The 23,749-nt window shown below is 40.0% G+C and overlaps 1 protein-coding gene across 1 annotated transcript in view; it reads right to left on the reverse strand.

Moving 5' to 3' along the window:
• The window catches only part of galnt9 (polypeptide N-acetylgalactosaminyltransferase 9), a 145,187-nt gene that overhangs the window by 60,216 nt on the left and 61,222 nt on the right, over positions 1-23,749 (reverse strand). The window contains exon 6 of the mRNA XM_023979384.1: positions 8,187-8,304. Within this exon, the coding sequence (XP_023835152.1) occupies positions 8,187-8,304 (118 nt within the window). The remainder of the gene's footprint in view (positions 1-8,186; positions 8,305-23,749) is intronic.

The following is a 23,749-nucleotide window of genomic DNA, read 5'->3' on the forward strand; positions in this document are numbered from 1 at the left end:
CAAAGGGTGGCTACTTTTGAATAATATTACATCTAAAACATATTTTGATATTTGTTTAACACTTTTTTGATTACTACAGGTATGATTATTCATTATTTTGTGTGTTATTTTCATAGTTTTGATGTACTCTCATCTATTTATTCTCACATATGTTAGTGTATAATTTGCTTACCTCATCATAATACAATGTATACCTCCTGGAATGAGTCGGTGTGTCCAATAGTATGAGAGAGGATAACGTCAGTTATGTACTAATCATACTGTAGTCTACATATTCTCCTCTGAGGAGAGGGACATGAAAGAGCGAGCACGAACTATGTTAGCGATCTCGCATGAGAATGCTTTACGCAACATCAGTTAAGGATCGCGAGAGTAATGAAATAACCATTGGCGTAATAATAGTAGTGTATTAAACGAGTACACCATCCTGGCAGAATTGCTATACATTCTCTAATGTATACCGTTCTGTAGCACACTATCCTACTCGTTTTCCTATACAGTGGGTGCAAAACTTCAGCTACTCAAGTGATTATAGTACTCAATATTTTTAAATAGGCTCTGACAATTTCCTTGGTTCTGGGTTATTCAAGTTTAGGACAATTAGATATTATAGTGAAAATGATTGTCTAGTACTATATCAGAAACTATGAATGTCATTAGCACAGCAGTATTATCACCAATGAAAATAATATAATGTACTAATAGAGGTATGTATTGTAATTTATTCAATATAAGAGATGGTCAGTAATCACTCATATATCGACATTAACAAATTATGGTAGTGTAATTTTAAACCACTAGTCCTCACTATGACTATGATACTTGTACAAACAATATGTATCTTTCAACGCTCATTAACGTCCATATTTGAGCTCTCTAGTGATGACTCATTGAACTTTTTTTATCAACACATGAACTAACTATCTCTTGTTATCTGGTCGTCTATTCTCTCCCTCTTCCTCTCCTAGTAACGTAACACACTACTCTATACACGTATACTAGAACCAAATGAGTCCAACAAATCTGCTATTATCTTCTGATCCTAATCGATTCACCCTTCTCCAAATTGTCCCTTGTTTTAGTTCAAGACTAACGGAGTGTCCTTCACCACTATCATGCCTAAGGTGTAGCTACCTACAATTGCATCAACTAGAAGACACCTGCACTTCTCGTGCGCCTATTCAACAGCCTCTGAGAGCGAGCAGGGTCATGCGTCACATCTATCTTATCTCTCACTCACTCTCACTCATCATATAAACTTAACCATTTTCCTTCAATTTTGCGGTGTTTAATGAGGCCTGAGCCTACGGATGCCGAGCCCAAGTTAGGAGAGCCCTTTTATACTGGAGTGGAGGAAATGCACATGTAAATAATGAGACAAGAGTACCCAGGTCCATACACCCATTTGGTCGTGTAGAATCTGCAGCGCTTACATCACACGGCCACAATGTGTGAAATCCGCCCCTAGTGGCCACAGCGGCATGCACTCCTGATGAGGTGCCCAGGACTAATATGTAATAGCCCATTTACGTATCCATGTGCCACTGAGAGGTCTGAGCGCCTAATCCGTGAAATGGCCATTAAGTCCTCGTCCTCTCCCTCTACTCTCATACTAACACATCATCATTGTGTCACTTATATGTCACTCTCATCCATACTCCAACCGCTCATCAACTCATACGATGCGTCTCTCGATAGTCTTCTCGGACCGCAGTATTCAAGAGTTGAGCGCTCGTGCGACCGCCGAATCGCTGTGGCTACAGTTCCATCTCAAAGGATATAGCTGAGGCATATTAAAGTGTGTACCTGTGAAATGCCAGTGAAGCAAGCTTGAATGAAATTATTCACGACCCATGTCGAGTACAAGTGATACCAGTCGTCACCACACGTCTTAGGACACACAGCACTCTCCTCACATCAACATCACGACAACACACCTTTGTGTCGTATTTGGACCAACACGCTTTTCCGTCATATTATTTTGATACTATGCTTACTACAATCTATGTGATAATAAGATTGAGAGAAGAGACATAATAGAAAACTACAAACTATGGAAAAAGTAGAAAGACAAAAAATGATGTAGAATCTCGATACATCAAAATATAACATGAGACTGGACATTTATCTGAGAGTTATTACGAAAGTACCATACATAAACACCCTTATGCCATTAGATCGTAGGGGGAGCTTTCGAACACACTCGATGTCAGAACTCCTCTCAACCGAGCTTCAACTCGGATGGAATTGCTTTTCAAACAGTCTGAAGGAGTTTCCAATATGCTGAGAACATTGTTGGCTGCTTCTCCTTCACTCTGCGGTCAACATCATCCCAAACCATCTCAATTAGGGTTGATGTTGTGATGATTGCTGAGAAGGCCAAGGTCATCTGATGCAGCAACTCCATCACTCTCCTTTCTTGGTCAAATAGCCCTTACACAGCCTGGAGGTGTGTTGGATCATTGTCCTTGATAAAACAAATGAATTGTCCACTATAGCAGCCAAAACCACAGATGGGATGGACATAAGAACATCGACTGCAGAATTAACTTTGGTAGGCCATGCTGTTATAATAAGTGATAGTCCCTCATCGCAATTACACAAAATATAGAAGTCTTTCACAGAGGACAGGTATAATGTACCGCAAAAGCACGGCCCCACCACCATCACAAGCTCGTCCGCCTCCATGCCTCTGTCACGCGTGAGGAGACCACGAGCATGCGTGTAGATCACTCTTCAGAGATATTCTACGGAGCCTCTTTCTGAGCGTCTAGCCTAATGACATTTAGACACGTTAATTGGACACCAAAACTAGCCTCAGAATTTGGAGCGTCAATCCAGCAACCCAAGGCAGACCTATCTGACTTTCTGCACCGGTCGTGACATGATTCCCAATAATGAATGCTCGTTTTTATGAGGCCCAAGCAAGCTCTCTCCTTCATTCATTCGCGTGTACCCTATGTACTAGTTGCGTACTACCTGTTTGTTCAGCATTCGGTACACAAAAGAACTTTCCGGGAGCAATCACAACTTTCGTCCTTCAAACGAGACAAGTTTCGACTGTCCTGCAGATTAGCTGCGTCTGTTACTTGAACTCTTTGAAGCATTTATTTGGGGCTGCAATCTGAGGTGCAGTTATATCACTGAACTTATCTTCTGCAGCAAAGGTAACTCTGGGTCTTCCTTTCCTGTTGCGATCCTCATGAGAGCCAGTTTCATCATAGCGCTTGATGGTTCTTGCGACTGCAAAGTTCTTTAAAATGTTCTATATTGACTGACCTTCATGTCTTAAAGTAATGATGGACTGTTGTTCTCTATGATTATTTGAGCTGTTCTTGCCATAATATGGACTTGGTCTTTTACCAAATAGGGCTATCTTCTGTATACCACCCATACCTTGTCGCAACACAACAGATTGGCACAAACACATTAATGAGGAAAGAAATTCCACAAATTAACTTTTAACAAGGCACCCTGTTAATTGAAATGCATTCCAGGTGACTACCTCATGAAGCTGGTTGAGGGAATGCAAGAGTGTGCAAAGCTGTCATCAAGGCAAAGGGTGGCTACTTTTGAATAATATAACATCTAAAACATATTTTGATTGTTTAACACTTTTTGATTACTACATGATTCCTTTGTGTGTTATTTCATAGTTTTGATGTCTTCACTATTATTCTACAATGTAGAAAATGCTAAAAAAATAAAAACCCCTTGAATGAGTAGGTGTGTCCAAACGTATGACTGGTACTGTATGTATACTGTAGCTACATATACCTGAGGGGACATGAAGAGCGATGTTGTGGTCTCATGAGATGCTTTATCAGCAAACAGTAAGTGAGAGATGAAAAAACCATGACGCAATAAATGTGTATTACAACCTCTGGCAGAATTCATAATTTCTATTCCTTCTTGACATTGTTTTCTCTTTGCAAACTCAGCCTCAAGGTAAGCAATATTTTAATGTCTGACACCTGGGTATGGGTTTCATTTAGCCATGATATTAATGTTGTTGATTATCGATGCCATTGCAGCTCTTCCAATAAATATTAGTATTAAAGTAGTTTATTTTTGATGCAGTTCACTTTGACTTACAAATGAGTGTAATTTTAAACCCATCCCCAAGCTATGTACTGAAACATTTACTTTAACGTCATTAACGTCAATAGTCAATGTATCTTATTGTTTTTACACATTGACTACTCTCTTGTATCTGTCTTTTCCTCCTCTTCTCTCTAGTGTAAATCAATCTCTATACCGTACATGAAAAAATCCAACAAGATCTTATACTTCTGATCTTGATTCCCTCCAATGCCCTTGTTTTATTCAGCTACTGCTTACTCAAGGTCTCCACAATCACACAAAACACCACTGTGGCTATGAACCACAACCAGCTCATCTCAACATCTCTATCTCTCTCCCTCTCTATCTTAACTTAACCTTTCTCTTCTTTAAAGAGGCCAGCGCCTAGATGCCAGCCCAGAAAACCCTTTTATACGGAGTGTAGAATGCACAGTAAATTACAATACTCCATAACCTTTGGCTGTGAACTTGGCCTTACATCCACGGCCATGGTGAAATGGTCCTGGCAGCAGGCAGCTACTGAAGCTGCCCTGGCTAATTGTTAAAATGTTCCTGTCAATCACGCCTATTCCAAATGGCAACTTACGTCCACAAACACATTAATGAGGAAAGAAATTCCACAAATTAACTTTTAACAAGGCACCCCTGTTAATTGAAATGCATTCCAGGTGACTACCTCATGAAACTGGTTGAGAGAATACCTAGTGCGTGCAAAGCTGTCATCAAGGCAAAGCGTGGCTACTTTGAAGAATCTCAAATATCAATATATATTTTTATATGTTTAACACTTTTTTGGGTACTACATGATTCCATATGTGTCATTTCATAGTTTTGATGTCTTCAATATTATTATACAATGTAGAAAATAGTAAAAATAAAGAAAAACCCTGGAATGAGTAGGTGTGTCCAAACTTTTGACTGGTACTGTACATGCAGGTATACAGTTGAAGTCGGAAGTTTACATACACTTAGGTTGGAGTCATTAAAACTTGTTTTTCAACCACTCCACAAATTTCTTGTTAACATACTATAGTTTTGGCAAGTCGGTTAGGAAAGATACTTTGTGCATGACACAAGTAATTTTTCCAACAATTGTTTACAGACAGATTATTTCACTTACAATTCACTGTATCACAATTCCAGTGGGTCAGACGTTAACATACGCTAAAGTGACGGTGCCTTTAAACAGCTTGGAAAATTCCAGAAAATTATGTCATGGCTTTAGAAGCTATTGATAGGCTAATTGACATAATTTGAGTCAATTGGAGGTGTACCTGTGGATATATTTCAAGGCCTACCTTCAAACTCAGTGCCTCTTTGCTTGACATCATGGGAAAATCAAAAGAAATCAGCCAAGACCTCAGAAAAAAAATTGTAGACCTCCACAAGTATGGTTCATCCTTGGGAGCAATTTCCAAACGCCTGAAGGTACCACGTTCATCTGTACAAACAATAGTTTGCAAGTGTAAACACCATGGGACCACGTAGCCATCATACCGCTCAGGATGGAGACGCATTCTATCTCCTAGAGATAAACGTACTTTGGTGTGAAAAGTGCAAATCCTTCCCAGAACAACAGCAAAGGACCTTGTGAAGATGCTGGAGGAAACCGGTACAAAAGTATCTATATCCACAGTAAAACAAGTCCTATATCGACATAACCTGAAAGGCCGCTTAGCAAGGAAGAAGCCACTGCTCCAAAACCGCCATAAAAAAAGCCAGACTACGGTTTGCAACTGCATATGGGGACAAAGATCGTACTTTTTGGAGAAATGTCCTCTGGTCTGATGAAACAAATATAGAACTGTTTGGCCATAATGACCATTGTTATGTTTGGAGGAAAAAGGGGGAGGCTTGCAAGCTGAAGAACACCATCCGAACCGTGAAGCACGGGGGTAAGCAGGATCATGTTGTGGGGGTGCTTTGCTGCAGGAGGGACTGGTGCACTTCACAAAATAGATGGCATCATGAGGCAGGACAGTTATGTGGATATATTGAAGCAACATCTCTAGACATCAGTCAAGAAGTTAAAGCTTGGTCGCAAATGAGTCTTCCAAATGGACAAATACCCCAAGCATACTTCCAAAGTTGTGGCAAAATGGCTAAAAGACAACAAAGTCAAGGTATTTTAATGACCACCACAAAGCCCTGACCTCAATCCTATAGAAAATTGTGGGCAGAACTGAAAGTGTGTGCAAGCAAAGAGGCCTACAAACCTGACTCAGTTACACCAGCTCTGTCAGGAGGAATGGGCCAAAATTCACCCAACTTATTGTGGGAAGGCTGTGGGGGGCTACCCGAAACGTTTGATCCAAGTTAAACAATTTAAAGGCAATGCTACCAAATACTAATTGAGTGTATGTAAACTTCTGACCCACTGGGAATGTGATGAAAGAAATAAAAGCTGAAATAAATAATTCTCTCTACTATTATTCTGACATTTCACATTCTTAAAATAAAGTGGTGATCCTAACTGACCTAAGACAGGGACTTTTTACTAAATTAAATGTCAGGAATTGTGAAAAACTGAGTTTAAATGTATTTGGCTAACGTATATGTAAACTTCCGACTTCAACTGTATATTAACTCAATAGCCTGTTTGTTTAATGATAATGTCTTTTATTTTCTTCACACAATACCAGAACTAAAGAAAAGGTTTGAAATAAAAATACTGTTTCATGGTGAAAGACAAAGAGAGACTGTTATGCCGATGTTTGTGACATTGGTGTAAAGTTATTATTATATGACTCAAGGAGAGTGCAATTACTTTATGTAAGCACAGTGCAAATGTCAGACCTGACACAAGTCATCCAACTGAGCAGAATAAGAAAGAGTAGTACATCAGTATAGAACAACACACTCCAGTGGATTTGTTATAACACTCTACTTAGTGGCCTTGTCTGAATGAATCTCCTACCCTATGAACCCACCCAGTGGCATGGTTTGCTGTGTAAAGACAGGTCCGGTGAATAACACAACACAGTTAACCTTGAAGACTGAAATTCGGGATGGCACACCGAATACTGAAATAACCATTAGGAGCAATGAGGAAGTTGACTGTTCACTGAAATTAAACCTGAAACAAACATTTACTGCATAATGAGACATGGAGAACATATTACTGTCTGAATCCCTCTTACTATTTGGGGGGGAAACCTTGCTATTGATGAGGATATGTTATGCTAGTCCAGTTGGAATGATGAGGACTCTGAGACGGTCATTAGCTACTATAACACTGCCTTCAGGTTCATCTGAGAGGTTGAGTTATCAATAAACCAACCAGGATCTATCCTCTCGCCTCTGGAGTCAGTTTTCAAAGGCTACAGATACCCTTCTGAAGCACCATTCAAGCATTCTGAAGATTTTGAAAATGGAAGTGATGACATTAAATGAAGAAGGATCTTTCAAGCATTTCTCATTTCAATAAGCAGAGTGAGTTTACATTCAGAGTGCTTCCACTTGGCTGAGGAGAAACATTTTCTGAATTTAAACGCTACCAATTCTTCAACCAAGCCGCCGCTCACATGAAGCATTAAATTCAACTAAAATCAGCTGCAAAGATTTTTACATTTTCAGTATAGGGCTTTAAGGCCTTTGTGTTGACTGAATATTTATTTGCATTAAGGGTTTTCCCTCCCATCTGAGAAACTTTCTGACTTTGCAGAGTTTAAACATCTCTCTGTTGATACCTCTGGGTATTGAATCTTAAGCTGTAACCCTTTAAGCTACAAAAAATAAGGAAACTTAATCATGAGCCATTCCAAAGACGGGAAAATATATTTCATAAATATTTTCACCAGTGACTTCTAAGTGATCCYGCACTACTGTACCTAATATTGGATTTGTAATGACTGCTATTGTGTTCCGGCACACTAGCCTTTCCTTTCCACCTAGCAATCAGAACCCAAACCCACTAGCTTTAGCTGAATAGACTCATTAACAACCCCAACTTTTCTAATGGCATTTCTAACTACTGTTCTTGTGTGGTTATGATGTAATACCTTCATGTTGTAACTTCTCAAAAATAAATGTCTCCATTTGAGTATAGGAAAGGAATGTGGATGTATTTGATAAGCAGAATGAATCAGTGTTGTTGTACTCACCCGCATGCCAAGCTCAATGTTCTCGCCTCCATAGACTTCCATGCCAGGATCAAGGAGGCCGATCTCACCAAAGTATTCTCTGTCCACCACAAAGGAGCAGCCGATCATAGCTGGCGTCCTAGATGAAAAGAGAGAGGGAGAGAGAGGGGGAGAGGCTTTCAAAAACTGTGTTCAATCCCCTGTCATTGTCTTGATCAGCTTCAGTGACAAACCTTTATACACCCACTGTGCATTCTGTTGATTAGAGCCTTTACTAAAACAACAGGATTCATAATAATGTTTATAATCACTGCACACAAGGCAGTATGCACCCCGGGCTACATTGCAGGCCGATACACGATTGCCTTGAATTTATTTAGTTTCCAAATCTATGCAGAATTAACCTTGGAAAACCCTTGAATAACAATGCATTTTATATGTGTTGCTATAAAAATAAATAACAGAGGACACCATTGTTTTCTCTTAATTTTATATTTGCATGTGAGGTACAAGTGTACTCAGACATGAATGTGTTTTGATAAATCTACAGTCTGTGAAAATAACACAGGCTCAGGGTTTGGCATGTCTTTAGATATGCATTTCTCCATGGGTGTTACTGTTAAACATCAAAAGGACCAACTTCCAGAGACATCCTCATAATACAATGTAACTAAGTATACACTAAAMCTTTTCAAGAAAGATTGCTTTAGGGACATTTGAGGGGTATGAGGGGGAAGCTATGATGGGGAAAATGTCCTCTAGTAAATATAGATGACACTGTCAGAAATGGCAGGACGTTTCCCAATGGAACACACACATGCCATGAGATAGCCGTCTGTGATGGCCTGAGGAGGGTAGGATGGGTTACTCTTTTCCACTCCACCCTGCTCTCCCTCTCAGGGTCTCTAAAGTAGTTTTATTTCCGGGACTACTGTCACCATAGGCATGCTTTTACTGGCTTTATCCATAGAACTTTAAAGTGCTCTGTGACAAAGATTTCATACTTTATATAGAAATATAGCAGTCCATGTTGTGTGATGGCACGCATCGTTAAAAGGCTTCTTTTCAATCTGATCAGCGTTTAGCCGTTATTTACTACAGCATTGTGCCTGCAGTTAGTACACCATACACGAACATGCACAGTGGAGAGTGCAGTCCACTACGACTGGGCCTACAGTAAATTAGTGGAAGGAGGCTATTGGAGAGGAAGGATGAAGAGGAGACTCTATAATGATTTCATTGATAATATTCAAAATAATGTTGTTTTAGGGCTATCAAGGACGCTGTGCATGTATATATTTGTATGCATATAGTTGTGTTTAGACGATAACTGTAGTAGTTTCTTTTTCACAATAGAATCTGCTTGGAGTGTGCTTTTTGGAATTATTGTGTGGGAAGAAAGAAAGACACACACACACACTCAAAAAACAACCTAAGCATGTCTAATTCTCTCATCAAAAATGCTTTGTCACCACTTCCTACTGCAGTCAGTTCTCTATAGATATCTGGCAAAAAAGCTCCCTTTTCCAATGTACACACTGCTTACACCTTCTATTCTTATGTTATTACGTTTTCATACACTCTTTGTAACCTGACAAAGTTTATAAAAGAGGCGTGTTTGCTTTTATATTGAACGTGCCCAAATACATGAGTGCGAAGGCAATCGGTCTCAGCTCTGAATAGCCATAGGTCTATTGTTGGTGGGCAGAGAGCTTGAGGAAACAAGTACAGAAATGATTTCCAATATGGATCCACACGGCTGACACACTACCTGCCCCTTTAGGCACTCTGTCCAGTCATAGCAAAGTATCAATAACAGGACCGCAAATAGCAAACAGCACCTGCAATTTTTGCTGTTTTGTGACACAGAATTCTTAAGCTCATGCTTAACATTATTTCTGGCACATTTTGCAAGGCACATTTTGGAAAGACAATTTATGTCTAACTGGCAATGCATAGTTCGGTTGTATGCAATTCAAATAATGATAAGCAAAGTAGCATAGCCATATTGTCAGAACAGCCTGTTTGAAATCTTCCTTAAGAGGGTAAGGCTGATTCTTATCTTGTCTCTGCTGTCGCTCTTGGTTGGCTCCTGACATTGTGTGAAATTACAATCATATGCTAATATGCTTTAATGCCTCAACAAGAAGACAAATGGCCCATAAGTTCAGCAGTCACCTCCAGTGTTCAGACACAGCATTTGGGGTTATATGAATAATGAATTTAATCTCTTTATGACCTGATTTACCAAGTGTGTGTTTTCGACCTTGCCCAGCCAAACACGTCTGGAGAAATATGTTTCTGTGTGATGTAGAATATATGATATAACACTTTAATCGTGAACATATTAATTAAGCAATAATACATGAGAGGCCATGTGTTATGGCATTTTTATCACAACGGGCTACCAGCGTTAAAAAGCAAGATTCTTTCTCAAACTATACATTTTTCAACAAAACGTGAAGCTACATTCACTAACACTTGTTGTCCAGTGCAATCGTAGGTATTCTCTGGTCGTTAGTTCTATTCATATTGAATGCCATGTAAAGCAAAACTAACCAAGGCTGGTTGATAGTTCCAGAACTTTGCAGGTTGCTATGGTAAACAAAAATGGTTGCTATGAACTTCCCCCCTGCTAGCTAGCCAACAACACAGCTAACACAATCACTTCAGGAAAGACAGCAAACTAGCTACATTTTGTTTCGTTTTGGCTTTTTTTGTATTGAAATGTCTTCGTAAGTGTAACGGATGTGAAATGGCTAGCTAGTTAGCGGGTACGCGCTAATAGCATTTCAAATCGGTTACGTCACTTGCTCTGAGACCTGAAGTAGGGTTTCCCCTTGCTCTGCAAGGGCCGCGGCTTTTGTGGAGCGATGGGTAACGGCGCTTCGGGGTGTCAGTTGTTGATTGTGCAGAGGTTGGTCGCGCCGTGTCGGGGCGAGGGACGTACTATAAGTTATACTGTTACATTGATGCTGTTGACCGGATCACTGGTTGCTGCGGAAAAGGAGGAGGTTGAAAGGGGGGTGGTGTAACGGATGTGAAATAGCTAGTTAGCGGGTACGCGCTAATAGCATTCTCAATCGGTTACGTCACTTGCTCTGAGACCTGAAGTAGGGGTTGCCCTTGCTCTGCAAGGCGCCGGGTTTTGTGGAGCGATGGGTAACGACGCTTCGTGGGTGTCAGCTGTTGATGTGTGCAGAGGGTCCCTGGTTCGCGCCCGTGTCGGGGCGAGGGGACGTACTAAAGTTATACTGTTACATATATATCCATAAAAATTATGCTGGTTCACGATTTCGACTGACTGTGAAAAGCTGGCTCTCTGTCTCCTCCTGACTTCCAACAATGTTTCACTTTTGAACAATGTTGCAAATGTCAGAGATAATGTCTAGATGCTTTTTACAGTGGAGATCAAGTTCATAAATTGCATGGCTGGACAGTGCATTTGTAAAAGTAGTAGTAGTAGTGTGTTGCTAGGTAACGACCTAAAGGATGGCAAGTTTTATGAATGAGCAGCCATGTGTAAATTGTCTATTATAAAACTGCTTGTTTGGATCCTGGATGGATTGGACGATCAGCGTTCCAAGGCGTGCTGTATTGGTCATCATCACAGACACTCCTATGCTTGCTAACAGTTCCATCTGAAAATGAACACTGCGCCTCCATAAAAATATCATGGTAATTTTACTGTCCGAATCATCTCTTGTATTTATCTCAACACTCACATTATTTCCCCTTGCTTCCAGCTTAGCATTTAGTTTGGTACAGCATGGTTAATATAAGCCTAACTGTCTGCCTGCCTCGGAAACAATGTTTCACTTTTGAATTTCGATTTCTGTAGCTAGTACTATACATAGAGTGAATGGTGCCCAGACCAGAGAACTTTTTTTTTCTGAGCCAGTCAAAATCAAATCCAAGTAAATACCAATAGAAAAGAAGCTCAAACAAACGAAAATGCAGCTAGTGTACTGTCATTCCAGGTTAAAAGTTTGACATGAGTGAATGAGTTAGCTGCAGTTGCCTAGCTAGCTAGCAAATAACAAGACATGTTTTCCAGCCTGCATAGCAACCATTTTGTTTAGATCTGAAGACCAGTCCTTTTGCATAGCAACTATGCCAACATAATTAATGACTAGGGTCGTGTCTGTAACAACATGACCAAAATTACTAACAACCAAATTTTTGTCTGGACTATCCACCTCATTTTCGACTTCCGCTTTACTTACCTACTGCAGTACACCCGTGGTAAATTTGCTAGAGTAAATTATTTGAACGATTCAATTTATAGTGTAAAAGTCAAGTAAACAAGTGTAAGTGTAATTGTATATGTATTTCATTCAAGTTCGCTAAAGGTGCTAGACCTACAAGTGTAAGGTTCTGTATTTATTTTCTTAGTCAACCTTGTGTTCTGTTTCGTTGTGTTCTTGAACGTAGCCCTGTTTCTTTGTGTTCTTCAACGTAGCCCTGTCTTTCATTTTTGTTCATTGATTTCACCTGTGTTAGTTACTTGCCTGGTCTCATCAGCTCCTTATTTAGTTCTTTCTGTTTGTGCCTTTGTGAGGTATTGTTCGTTTTGACTCTACTAAGCCTTTTCCTAGCTCGTTTGTGAGAACCAGTTATAGCCGGTCCTAGTTTTGATTCACCTGCCCGTTTGCCTACCTGTGTATTGCCTGCCTGTGACCACGATTCCTGCCTTCTGTGAAGGCGAAATAAACACCTGCCTTGCTCTGCGCGTGAATCTACACCCTTTTATCCATGAGTATTCATTACAACAGGTAGTTATGTTGTGATAATTACGTTAGTTGTGTTGTGTAAGAGTTAAGGGCCATCCACCAAGCCTATAACGATAACTATAATGATCAACTAGGCTCCATAACTTTAAAACGTTGGTGAGCATCCACAGGAAAGTTTATCGTTCTACAGTCCTGCACCTGTCAATCAACTGATCAACATATCCTATTGCACGCTGCCTATTAATGTGGTACCACAAGACAATTTGAGGTCACTAAGGCACAGATACTGGTTCAGACCATTCAGTGTTTTCAGGGTGTGTTCATTGTCATAGTGACAACTGCAAATAATAATTCAATGTACATGTAGCCCTAATGAAAAATAATTTAGTAACTTGTGTAACAGGGTTGGTTATGTTTCCACTTGCCTCTAAAGAAATGTGTATTTAATGTTCAAGCATTCTTATTGGTTAGTTCAACTCTGATGACAATAAGGTGTGTTGTGATTGGCCCCGCTTGCAGATAGGGGGAGATCGCGAACGTCAGGTCTTCCCAGTAGGAAAATGTGATGCAAGGGATAGGTCACGTTCTGAATACTGTTTTCTATTTTCTATTTTACAATGTGTACAAGTTTGCTGTACGTTACTGATTTATACATGTGTGGGTATATGGTACCTGTTAGGGATTGAGGGGCTTTCTGGGATGTGCTTGGCATACGATTGCTGTAAATAAGTGTGTTAGCTAGCATACACCGATGTCATGGTCACATAAGCCACTGCTAACACAGTTGTCTTCATGCTACAGATTTTGCCATCGACAGCCATCAATACCGTTAAGCCCTGCACAACTAACGTGCTGTTTCCCATTAACAACAGGTATTTACACATGTTATATTTTGTATTGTATTTTTGTATTTTGTTCGCCCAGTAGGAAAATGTGATGCAAGGGATTTTGCCATCGACAGCCATCAATACCGTTAAGCCCTGCACACATCAACAACAGTCACCCACGAAGCATCGTTACCCATCGCTCCACAAAAGCCGCTACTTCAAGGTCTCAGAGCAAGTGACGTCACCGATTGAAAGGCTATTAGCGCGCACCACCGCTAACTAGCTAGCCATTTCACATCCGTTACACTCACCCCCCTTTTGACCTCCTCCTTTTCCGCAGCAACCAGTGATCCGGGTCACGGCACCAATGTAACAGTTTAACTTTATGCCGTCCCTCGCGCGAACCAGGGACCCTCTGCACACATCGACCACAGTCACCCACGAAGCATCGTTACCTATCGCTCCACAAAAGCCGCGGCCCTTGCAGAGACTACTTCAAGGTCTCAAAGCGAGTGAAGTCACCGTTTGAAAGGCTATTAGCGCGCACCACCGCTAACTAGCTAGCCATTTCACATCCGTTACACTTGTATTTAAATGTAGCAATTCAACAACAAACGCCCTTTAGCCTGCACATATTTTACGGCATGTCATTGTCTCATTGCTCAAGTGGTTTACAAGTGATTTCCATTTTTCTATTGGTTGTCTATTCCTTTGGGTATTTTTCACTGTGCTCATCTAGGCTATGTCCTGTGCAACTATTTGCGATGCATCAGTGCAACAATGTTATCATAACTGGCCAAACGTGATCACACCAATGAACTTTCTCTCCTCCCCGAAATTGATTTTCTATGCTGTAGGCCTGTTTTACATTCGGCAATTAGTAAAAACAAGCCTGCTTCTTTCCCCAATTAGGCTATTAGGCTATTAGTATTTTGTTAAAGTATCAAAATAAATGGCCTCTAGCTTTTGCAGCCTATAGCTTTCCTGGGATTTCACAATAAGAGGAATGGCCTATTGCGGAGAGGGTTTGTAGCCTATTGCCTGTTGGCACAGGAACAACTGCACAGGAACCGCTGGAAGAGAGGCTTGTGATGTGTAGCAGAGGTAAGAAGCTAAATATTAGCTAGATATTAGGCTATTCGTTAATGGATATTAGGCCTTTCGCTGAATATTAGGACTATAAGCTAAATATTTACCCGTCAAAGTGCAAGAAAAAAAAGTTAACAGATGACGAAATGGCAAATCTGTACTGCGTTCCTCCAGGCTGCGCTCTGTGGTCCCCGGGCACGCTAGGTCTACGTTTTTAAACCAGTCAATTATTATACCTGGGCTACGACAACACAGTGCAACAAGGAATGTATTATTGTTTTCAAGGGAATACACAATTATTGTCCATAGGTTGTAAACTACAGTGATGTAGGCGAATTTTAACCGCTCAAACTTCCTATTTAGTTTCATGCCGAAATAACTGCATAGACCTACAGCCTAGGCCTGATTATGTAACCATTTGGATCAGTTTGGGTTTATTCTCAACAGTTTAGAAGAACAAGCAAGGTACCTTAGCAGGCCACTCATATGGTTTATTTCGTCAGGATGTATCCCAGTGTCAAGATYGGCCTACTATAGGCCAACACACCGCCCGTTCTTAGTACTGTAGCCTATATTACATTCAGCAAGCAAGAGCAAGCGTGCATCTCTCCTCCAATAGGCTATTAGTAGGCTAAAGAAAAAAAGTTTGAATTAAGTTTCCAACAAGCTTTTGTAATCTGGCTTTTCCTGGGACTCCACAAGATTTAAGAGGAATAACCGTGGCAGTAGAGAGGCCAGGTACTTAATTGTGCAACAGAACAGAGACCGGTGTCACGCCCTGGCCTTAGTATTCTTTGTTTTCTTAATTATTTTGGTTAGGTCAGGGTGTGACATGGGGAATGTATGTGGTTTTTGTAGTGTCTAGGGTGGTTGTAAGGTTTAGGGGGTTTATTAGAGTAGTTGGGTTTATGTTTAGTATAGTAGTCTAGCTGTGTCTATGGTTGAGTGTAGGTATCTAGGAAAGTCTATGGTTGCCTGAATTGGGTCTCAGTTAGAGACAGCTGGTTATTGTTGTCTCTGATTGGGAGCCATATTTAAGGCAACCATAGGCTTTAGCTGGTTGTGGGGAATTGTCTATGTTGAACGTTTGTAGCKTGTGTGTGTGCACTACGTTTATAGCTTCACGGTCGTTTGTTGTTTTTGTATAGTTTGTAATAGTGTTTCGTTTCATGTTCATCTTCGTAGTAAAAATAAAAGAAGATGGCTTATTTTCCACATGCTGCGTTTTGGTCCGTCTCTCCTCCACACGATCGTGACAACNGCACTACGTTTATAGCTTCACGGTCGTTTGTTGTTTTTGTATAGTTTGTAATAGTGTTTCGTTTCATGTTCATCTTCGTAGTAAAAATAAAAGAAGATGGCTTATTTTCCACATGCTGCGTTTTGGTCCGTCTCTCCTCCACACGATCGTGACAACCGGCTTGAGATTGAACCTATAGCCTAAGTAAAAGCATAAGCATATTATACAATTTATAAGCTCAATGATAGGCTTAATACTGCAGTGAATATATTCAGTACATTTACACAGCGAAAGAAAAAAAAGTTTATCAGACAACAAAATCATACGTAGTTACACTGTGCGCTCTCAAGGCAGCGACAGAAAAGCTCCCATGTTTCAGTTTTTAGGGACAAGAAATGTATTCTACTTAGGCTACAACAACACAGTGTAATGAAGAATGATATTATTGTTTTCAAGTGGGTACAAAACTCTAGTCTATGCTGTAAAGTGCAGGGAATAGCCTATGTAATAGTGGTGCGAGGGTCAGCTGTTTGTTCACCCGCACCCGTCCACAATTGCTAAAAACCATCCACAATTGCTAAAAACCCATCCACAACCACTTACTGTATGTGATAAAGTGAAAATCTGAGGCCGGCACCCAGCCCTAACCTGCAAATATAAAAATGTGCTATAGGCTACAGTCAAAGACTGCAGAACGAGTTTGTGAAAGGGGTGCAGGATCATTTTTTTTGCCTGATTTAGATATGTTTCTGCTTATAATTTCCGACATTTTCGTAGGCTATATGTTAGTCGACTTGTCTGTAATTATATACATGTAGTTTGTATCGATAGATTATCGATTAGATACAATGTAATATATCTATAGAATGAATGCTTCAGTCTAGTTGTTGTGTTGACCATGTTGTTATGTTGTATTGCTACCATGCTGTGTTGTCATGTGTTGCTGCCTTGCTATGTTGTTGTCTTATGTCGCTATTTATGTAAGTGTTGTGTTGTCTCTCTAGTTGTGATGTGTGTTTTGTCCTATATTTATATTGTATATATTTTTAATCCCAGGCCCCCGTCCCCGCAGTAGGCCTTTTCCCTTTTGGTAGGCCGTCGTTGTAAATAAGAATGTGTTCTTAACTGACTTGCCTAGTTAAATAAAAATAAATAAATAGTTGACATCGGTGAAGTTTTCTTTGTCATCTTTCGCGGTGCAAAGCCGTTTAGGGGCTGGGGAGAAAATAGAATAAAGCAACAACAACAAAAACACGATTTTCTGTGCAAAATGTGCAAATACATCAGTTTGACCAGTTGTAAGGAAAAAGAAAGCTGTGAAAACAACCAAATGCGTTTCTGATAAGATTTCAGTTCGGCTTCGATGCATATTTTATTTGGTTAAAATACTATCAGCTTTTATGATGTTTTTATGATGAAGACAACACCTCTACAGATGGTATCTAACTGAACATTGCATTCTCTCAAGATGCAGAAAGAAAGAAATCATATTTCTCCACTCCTGTTCCCAAGTCCACATTTTGCCTACATTTGGTGTCAAATTTTTCTGCAAGAAATGCTTAATTCTGCAGGAGGTATTATTAAGGTTATAGCTCCATTTCTACGTGACTAGTATTACTAGAGAACGTTGGTTAGGTATGTACTGTATTACCCCAGAATGTCTGTTATTCCAGAGGCGCAATATATTTTAATGATGTATTTGGCGATGTTCATTCCATTCGCACAAAACGTTTAAATAAAAGCATTCACTGTGAAAGTCCACACATGTAGGCCCTTCATATATAGTCTATGCGCATCACTTTGTTCAATTTATCAATCAAATATTTTTTATTGCTGAACACCTGTCAAACTCAAAACACAGGGACGTTGATTCGCACGGGACTAGTATTTTCAGAGGACTTTGGAGTTTGCCAAAAAACAGTAGGTTATTCTGGTTAGTCAATGTCCAGATTTCAGATTCCATTTAACCCATCTAAACAGTAGGCTACAGTTCATTTGACATGCCATAGGTCTATTTGAAGTCCCATCTTGAGACTGTCGAATTTGTATCGAGCCTCACAATCATCACACAACATAGCCAGCACTGCTATCATCCTCTTTTACCACTTCACCAATATTTTCCAAACATTACTTTTCTGGCCCTCCCTTCTCTATATTTTCAACTCTCCTTTTGCAGCTTTTGTCATTTGTAATTAAACCGCTACAATGTCATTTTTGCCTCTAGATTGATGTTAACTTTTTTTGCCCGTTCCCAAAAGCATTATTTGGGGATTGGCTGTGTAGGCTATTTGAATAACCGCTCAAATGCCTTGCATCTACTGTAGCCTGCCTGCCTGATTGGGCAACCATTTGAATCCGTTTTTTTCTAGGCAGTTTAGTTTAGGTCCAGGCACATAACATGCTGACCCGACCGCTCCAGTCGCATGCGCCAGTGTTGCAAAATAAATGTAAACATACATGTTATTCAATTATTGCACCCACACTGCTCTGCGTTGCCAAGGGCTAAAATAGAAGTCAGTTCTATTTGTGACGCTGATCACGGTGAAAGTCCTGCCTCTCCCATGTCTTCATTGGTTTATAGAAGCAGATACCCACATACCATCTCCTCATTGGTTATGTCCACGTGGGTGATTGAAAGATGAACTGAGTTGGGTCTTGTTGTGGTAACTATGAAAGTTAGATGCCAATTGCCATATAAAAYTTCAAAGAAGAAGAAGCCTGGAAGGAGGAGAGATGACTAGAAACGATTCGGTTGACCGTTTTATGTGTTGATTAATTGTCGGAGTAGAGGACCTTGTGCATTTCAGGTAAAATAACTCAACATTTATATCTCTGGACAAATTAGCTAGCAACAGCAAGCTAGCTAAATAGGACAAATTAGCTACCAACTGCAAGCTAGCTAGCTAAATTGCCATAAATGWTTAATGGTTTTTGACCTGTCCCCAAATTAATATGATTGGTTCAGAGTTTGTTTTGATATTTTAACCTGTGTGTCGTGATTGCGTTTGGTGTGGAGGGGCAAAATCAATTTGCGCACGATGCGCCGGTTTGGGTATGGTGTAAGGCCAGTAATATGATGTATTTCGTCAGGATGTTTCGGTTAACAGAAACATGCTAATGTAGGGATTTCTAGTGGCTCGCATATAAATTATGATAATACACGAGCATGGAGGAAGTTGTATCCATAGTTTCCGCGTTTGTCTTCCGTGTTTTAAAAGCGTTCGAAAATGAGGTGGATATCTTCTGGTGAAAGAATGACATTGTATGAATTGACTTATCAAAATAACATTTTAATGAAAATATGTAAATCATTGTCATTTTAATATGTCGTTAACAGTTTCATAAAAGTAATAAAGCACACTAGACAGTGCTATATCATGCATACAGTCACAGGTAAATGGCCACTGCCTCTTGTGTCTTATTGCTTAAAGTGGATCTGACAGTGTTTTAACTACTTTGCAGATATGAAACAAACAGACATAATCAGTCCAGATATCAAATTCCCAGTTTATACTTCAAAATCAACTTTATAAGAGGTTTAAAAAATAGGTTCTATTTCACTGAAAAATCCATGACAAACAGTAATGCATTGTTGGCACAATAGATAAATGRAGTTCAATGCACGATTAATATAATTCCCCAATGCATTTCTTGCTATCAGGTTGCAAATCACAGCTGGCCTGGTACATTGTTTGCTGCCACAACCCATTCAAGATGCATTGTTTCTGTTTCAATTACTCAATATTTTGAACAAAAATAAGGCTGGGAATGTCAATACAATTAAACTAGCAAGGGCAATGATCACAGGTCAGTCATAACGTGGCTAATAGGCTAGCGTACGTGTCAAACACAGGGCTCGTGGGCCAAATAGGACACACTCGCGAGTATAAAGTCAACAGTTGAGTCATCAATGGGACCCACGAAATTACAGCACTCGCATCTGTGAATTCAACTTCAATTGSGCTGATTTCGTGGGTCCCGTTTAAGCGTGCAGCGGAGGGAAAGTGTATAGACACATGCCACAGTCCTAGCTAGGCTAGTAAAATGTTTTGAGTGCGCCAAACAGCAATGCTGCATTCAACCGCACCAGTGATCCATGCAGTGCAAAAAAGTCACAGCATATTATGCACATCTGCAAGTATAGCAGCAAAGGCTGGTCAAATATGATTTCTCTCTTTTGTTTTAATATGTTAAAATACTAAATACAGCATCCTAAGTATATACAGTTGAAGTCAGAAGTTTACATACTGTCACGATCGTCGTTAGGTGGAAGAGAGGAGGACCAAGGCGCAGCGTGATATAAATACATCTTCCTTTTTAATGAAGACGAAACACACACTTTTACAAACTAACAAAACAACAAACCGACAACCGTGAAGCTATACAAAACAAATAAGTGCAGACACTGGCAACTTACACATAGACATAGACAATCACCCACCACCTACCTAATGACTATGGCTGCCTAAATATGGCTCCCAATCAGAGACAACGATAGACAGCTGTCTCTAATTGAGAACCAATCTAGGCAACCATAGACTTACATAAACACCTACACTGAACACAACCCCATGAACTCTACAAACACCCCCTAGACAATACAAACACCCTAGACGAGACAAAAACACACAAACATCCCCCATGTCACACCCTGACCTAACTAAAATAATAAAGAAAAACAAAGATAACTAAGGCAAGGGCATGACACATAAATTTAAACTGTTTTTCACAATTCCTGACATTTAATTCTAGTCAAAATTCTCTGTATTAGGTCAGTTAGGATCACCACTTTATTTTAAGAATGTGACAGAATAATAGTAGAGAGAATTATTTATTTCAGCTTTTATTTCTTTCATCACATTCCCAGTGGGTCAGAAGTTTACATACACTCAATTAGTATTTGGTAGCATTGCCTTGAAATTGTTTAACTTGGGGCAAACGTTTTGGGTAGCCTTCCACAAGCTTCCAACAATAAGTTGGGTGAATTTTGGCCCATTCCTCCTGACAGAGCTGGTGTAACTGAGTCAGGTTTGTAGGCCTCTTTGCTTGCACACACTTTCAGTTCTGCCCACAAATGTCTATGGGATTGAGGGATTTGTGATGGCCACTCCAATACCTTGACTTTGATGTCCTTAAGTGATTTTACCACAACTTTGGGAGTATGCTTGGGGTCATTGTCCATTTGGAAGACCCATTTGCGACCAAGCTTTAACTTCCTGACTGATGTCTTGAGATGTTGCTTCAATATATCCACATACTTTTCCATCCTCATGATACCATCTATTTTGTGAAGTGCACCAGTCCCTCCTGCAGCAAAGCACCCCCACAACATGATGCTGCCACTCCCGTGCTTCACGGTTGGGATGGTGTTCTTCGGCTTGCAAGCCTCCCCCTTTTTCCTCCAAACATAATGATGGCCATTATGGCCAAACAGTTCTATATTTGTTTCATCAGACCAGAGGACATTTCTCCAAAAAGTACAATCTTTGTCCCCATATGCAGTTGCAAACCGTAGTCTGMCTTTTTTATGGCGGTTTTGGAGCAGTGYCTTCTTCGTTGCTAAGTGGCCTTTCAGCTTATGTCGATATAGGACTTGTTTTACTGTGGATATAAATACTTTTGTACCGGTTTCCTCCAGCTTCTTCACAAGGTCCTTTGCTGRTGTTCTGGGATTGATTTGCACTTTTCGCACCAAAGTACATTTATTTCTAGCAGACAGAACGCATCTCCTTCCTGAGCGGTATGACGGSTGCCTGGTCCCATGGTGTTTACACTTGCGTACTATTGTTTGTACAGACGAACATGGTACCTTCAGGCATTTGGAAATTGCTCCCAAGGATGAACCATACTTGTGGAGGTCTACAATTTATTTTCTGAGGTCTTGGCTGATTTCTTTTGATTTTCCCATGATGTCAAGCAAAGAGGCACTGAGTTTGAAGGTAGGCCTTGAAATATATCCACAGGTACACCTCCAATTGACTCAAATTATGTCAATTAGCCTATCAGAAGCTTCTAAAGCCATGAAATCATTTTCTGGAATTTTCCAAGCTGTTTAAAGGCACCGTCAACTTAGTGTATGTAAACTTCTGACTCACTGGAATTGTGATACAGGGAATTATAAGTTAAATAATCTGTCTGTGAACAATTGCTGAAAAAAATTACTTGTGTCATGCACAAAGTAGATGTCCTAACCGAATTGCCAAAACTATAGTTTGTTAACAAGAAATTTGTGGAGTGGTTGAAAAACAAGTTTTAATGACTCCAACCTAAGTGTATGTATACTTCCGACTTCAACTGTAAGTGGACATTATAAAGAGACATATTTTTTCTAATAAAACAATGGCCAGTTTGGGTCGCAGTTGCTAGCTATTTATTTAACAAGATAAAAACACGGAGCCTAACGTTACCTAGCCATCGATTAAATGCAATTATCTTCATTGTCTTTGCTTATGCCTGCCCATACCATAACCCCACCGCCACCATGGGGCACTCTGGTCACAAAGTTGACATCACCAAACCGCTCACCCACACGACGCCATACACGTGGTCTGCGGTTGTGACGACCTACTGCCAAATTCTCTAAAATGACATTGGAAGCGGCTTATGGTAGGTGACTCGGGTGGGAAAATCTATGCTTTCTATTTCTTTGTTGTTTTGCCGAGTGTGGTTCCCAATCAGAGGCAGCTGTCTATCGTTGTCTCTGATTGGGGATCATATATAAGTTGTGATTTTCCGTTTGAGTTTTGTGGGGGTGTTATTTTCTGTTTAGTGTCTGTGCCTGACGGGACTGTTCGCTTTTGTTTTTGGATTTGTTATTTTTGTTTGAGTGTTTCTTGTAAATAAATATCATGAACACTTTCCACGCTGCGCTTTGGTCCACTCTTACTTCCACCGACGACGAGCGTTACAATATCCAAGTGCTCGCTTGTCAGAAAATGTAATAAAAAAAAAAAAGTGTCATATTCTTTCTAGGGGTGTATGTGAACAGATTCTAATAAGATTTCATGTTGCTAAAATGCTGTCAGTTCCACTTTAAGTATATCATGAGCAGAATAGGCWKTAACAATGGGAATTCCAAATCACCCGTTGTATAAAAATACATAAAACATGATTTACCTGAGGCCCCTAGATTAATAATTATGGTAATCATAAATTCCATGATTACAGTGKCGATATTGCTTCCATACAGTAGAGAACCAACCCAATAAACACAGTTGTGTAAACTAGAGTATTGTACAACGCTCACCCACCGTATGGAAAAACACAAATGACCCAATATTCAAGGCTTCCTCTCGTGCACCACACTCATCAACAATAAGATATTTATCATTTTAATTAGATACTTTTTTTCAATAGAGAGGTTCACTGTTGGTTGTTTGGCCTGTACACTTGTACCAAAGAGCTATAGAGCCATATACAGTGGGGAGAACAAGTATTTGATACACTGCCGATTTTGCAAGTTTTCCTACTTACAAAGCATGTAGAGGTCTGTAATTTTTATCATAGGTACACTTCAACTGTGAGAGACGGAATCTAAAACAAAAATCCAGAAAATCACATTGTATGATTTTTAAGTAATTAATTTGCATTTTATTGCATGACATAAGTATTTAACACCTACCAACCAGTAAGAATTCCGGCTCTCACAGACCTGTTAGTTTTCTTTAAGAAGCCCTCCTGTTCTCCACTCATTAC

Source organism: Salvelinus sp. IW2-2015, linkage group LG33 (assembly GCF_002910315.2).
Source record: "Salvelinus sp. IW2-2015 linkage group LG33, ASM291031v2, whole genome shotgun sequence".
In the NCBI taxonomy this organism is placed as follows: Eukaryota; Metazoa; Chordata; class Actinopteri; order Salmoniformes; family Salmonidae; genus Salvelinus; species Salvelinus sp. IW2-2015.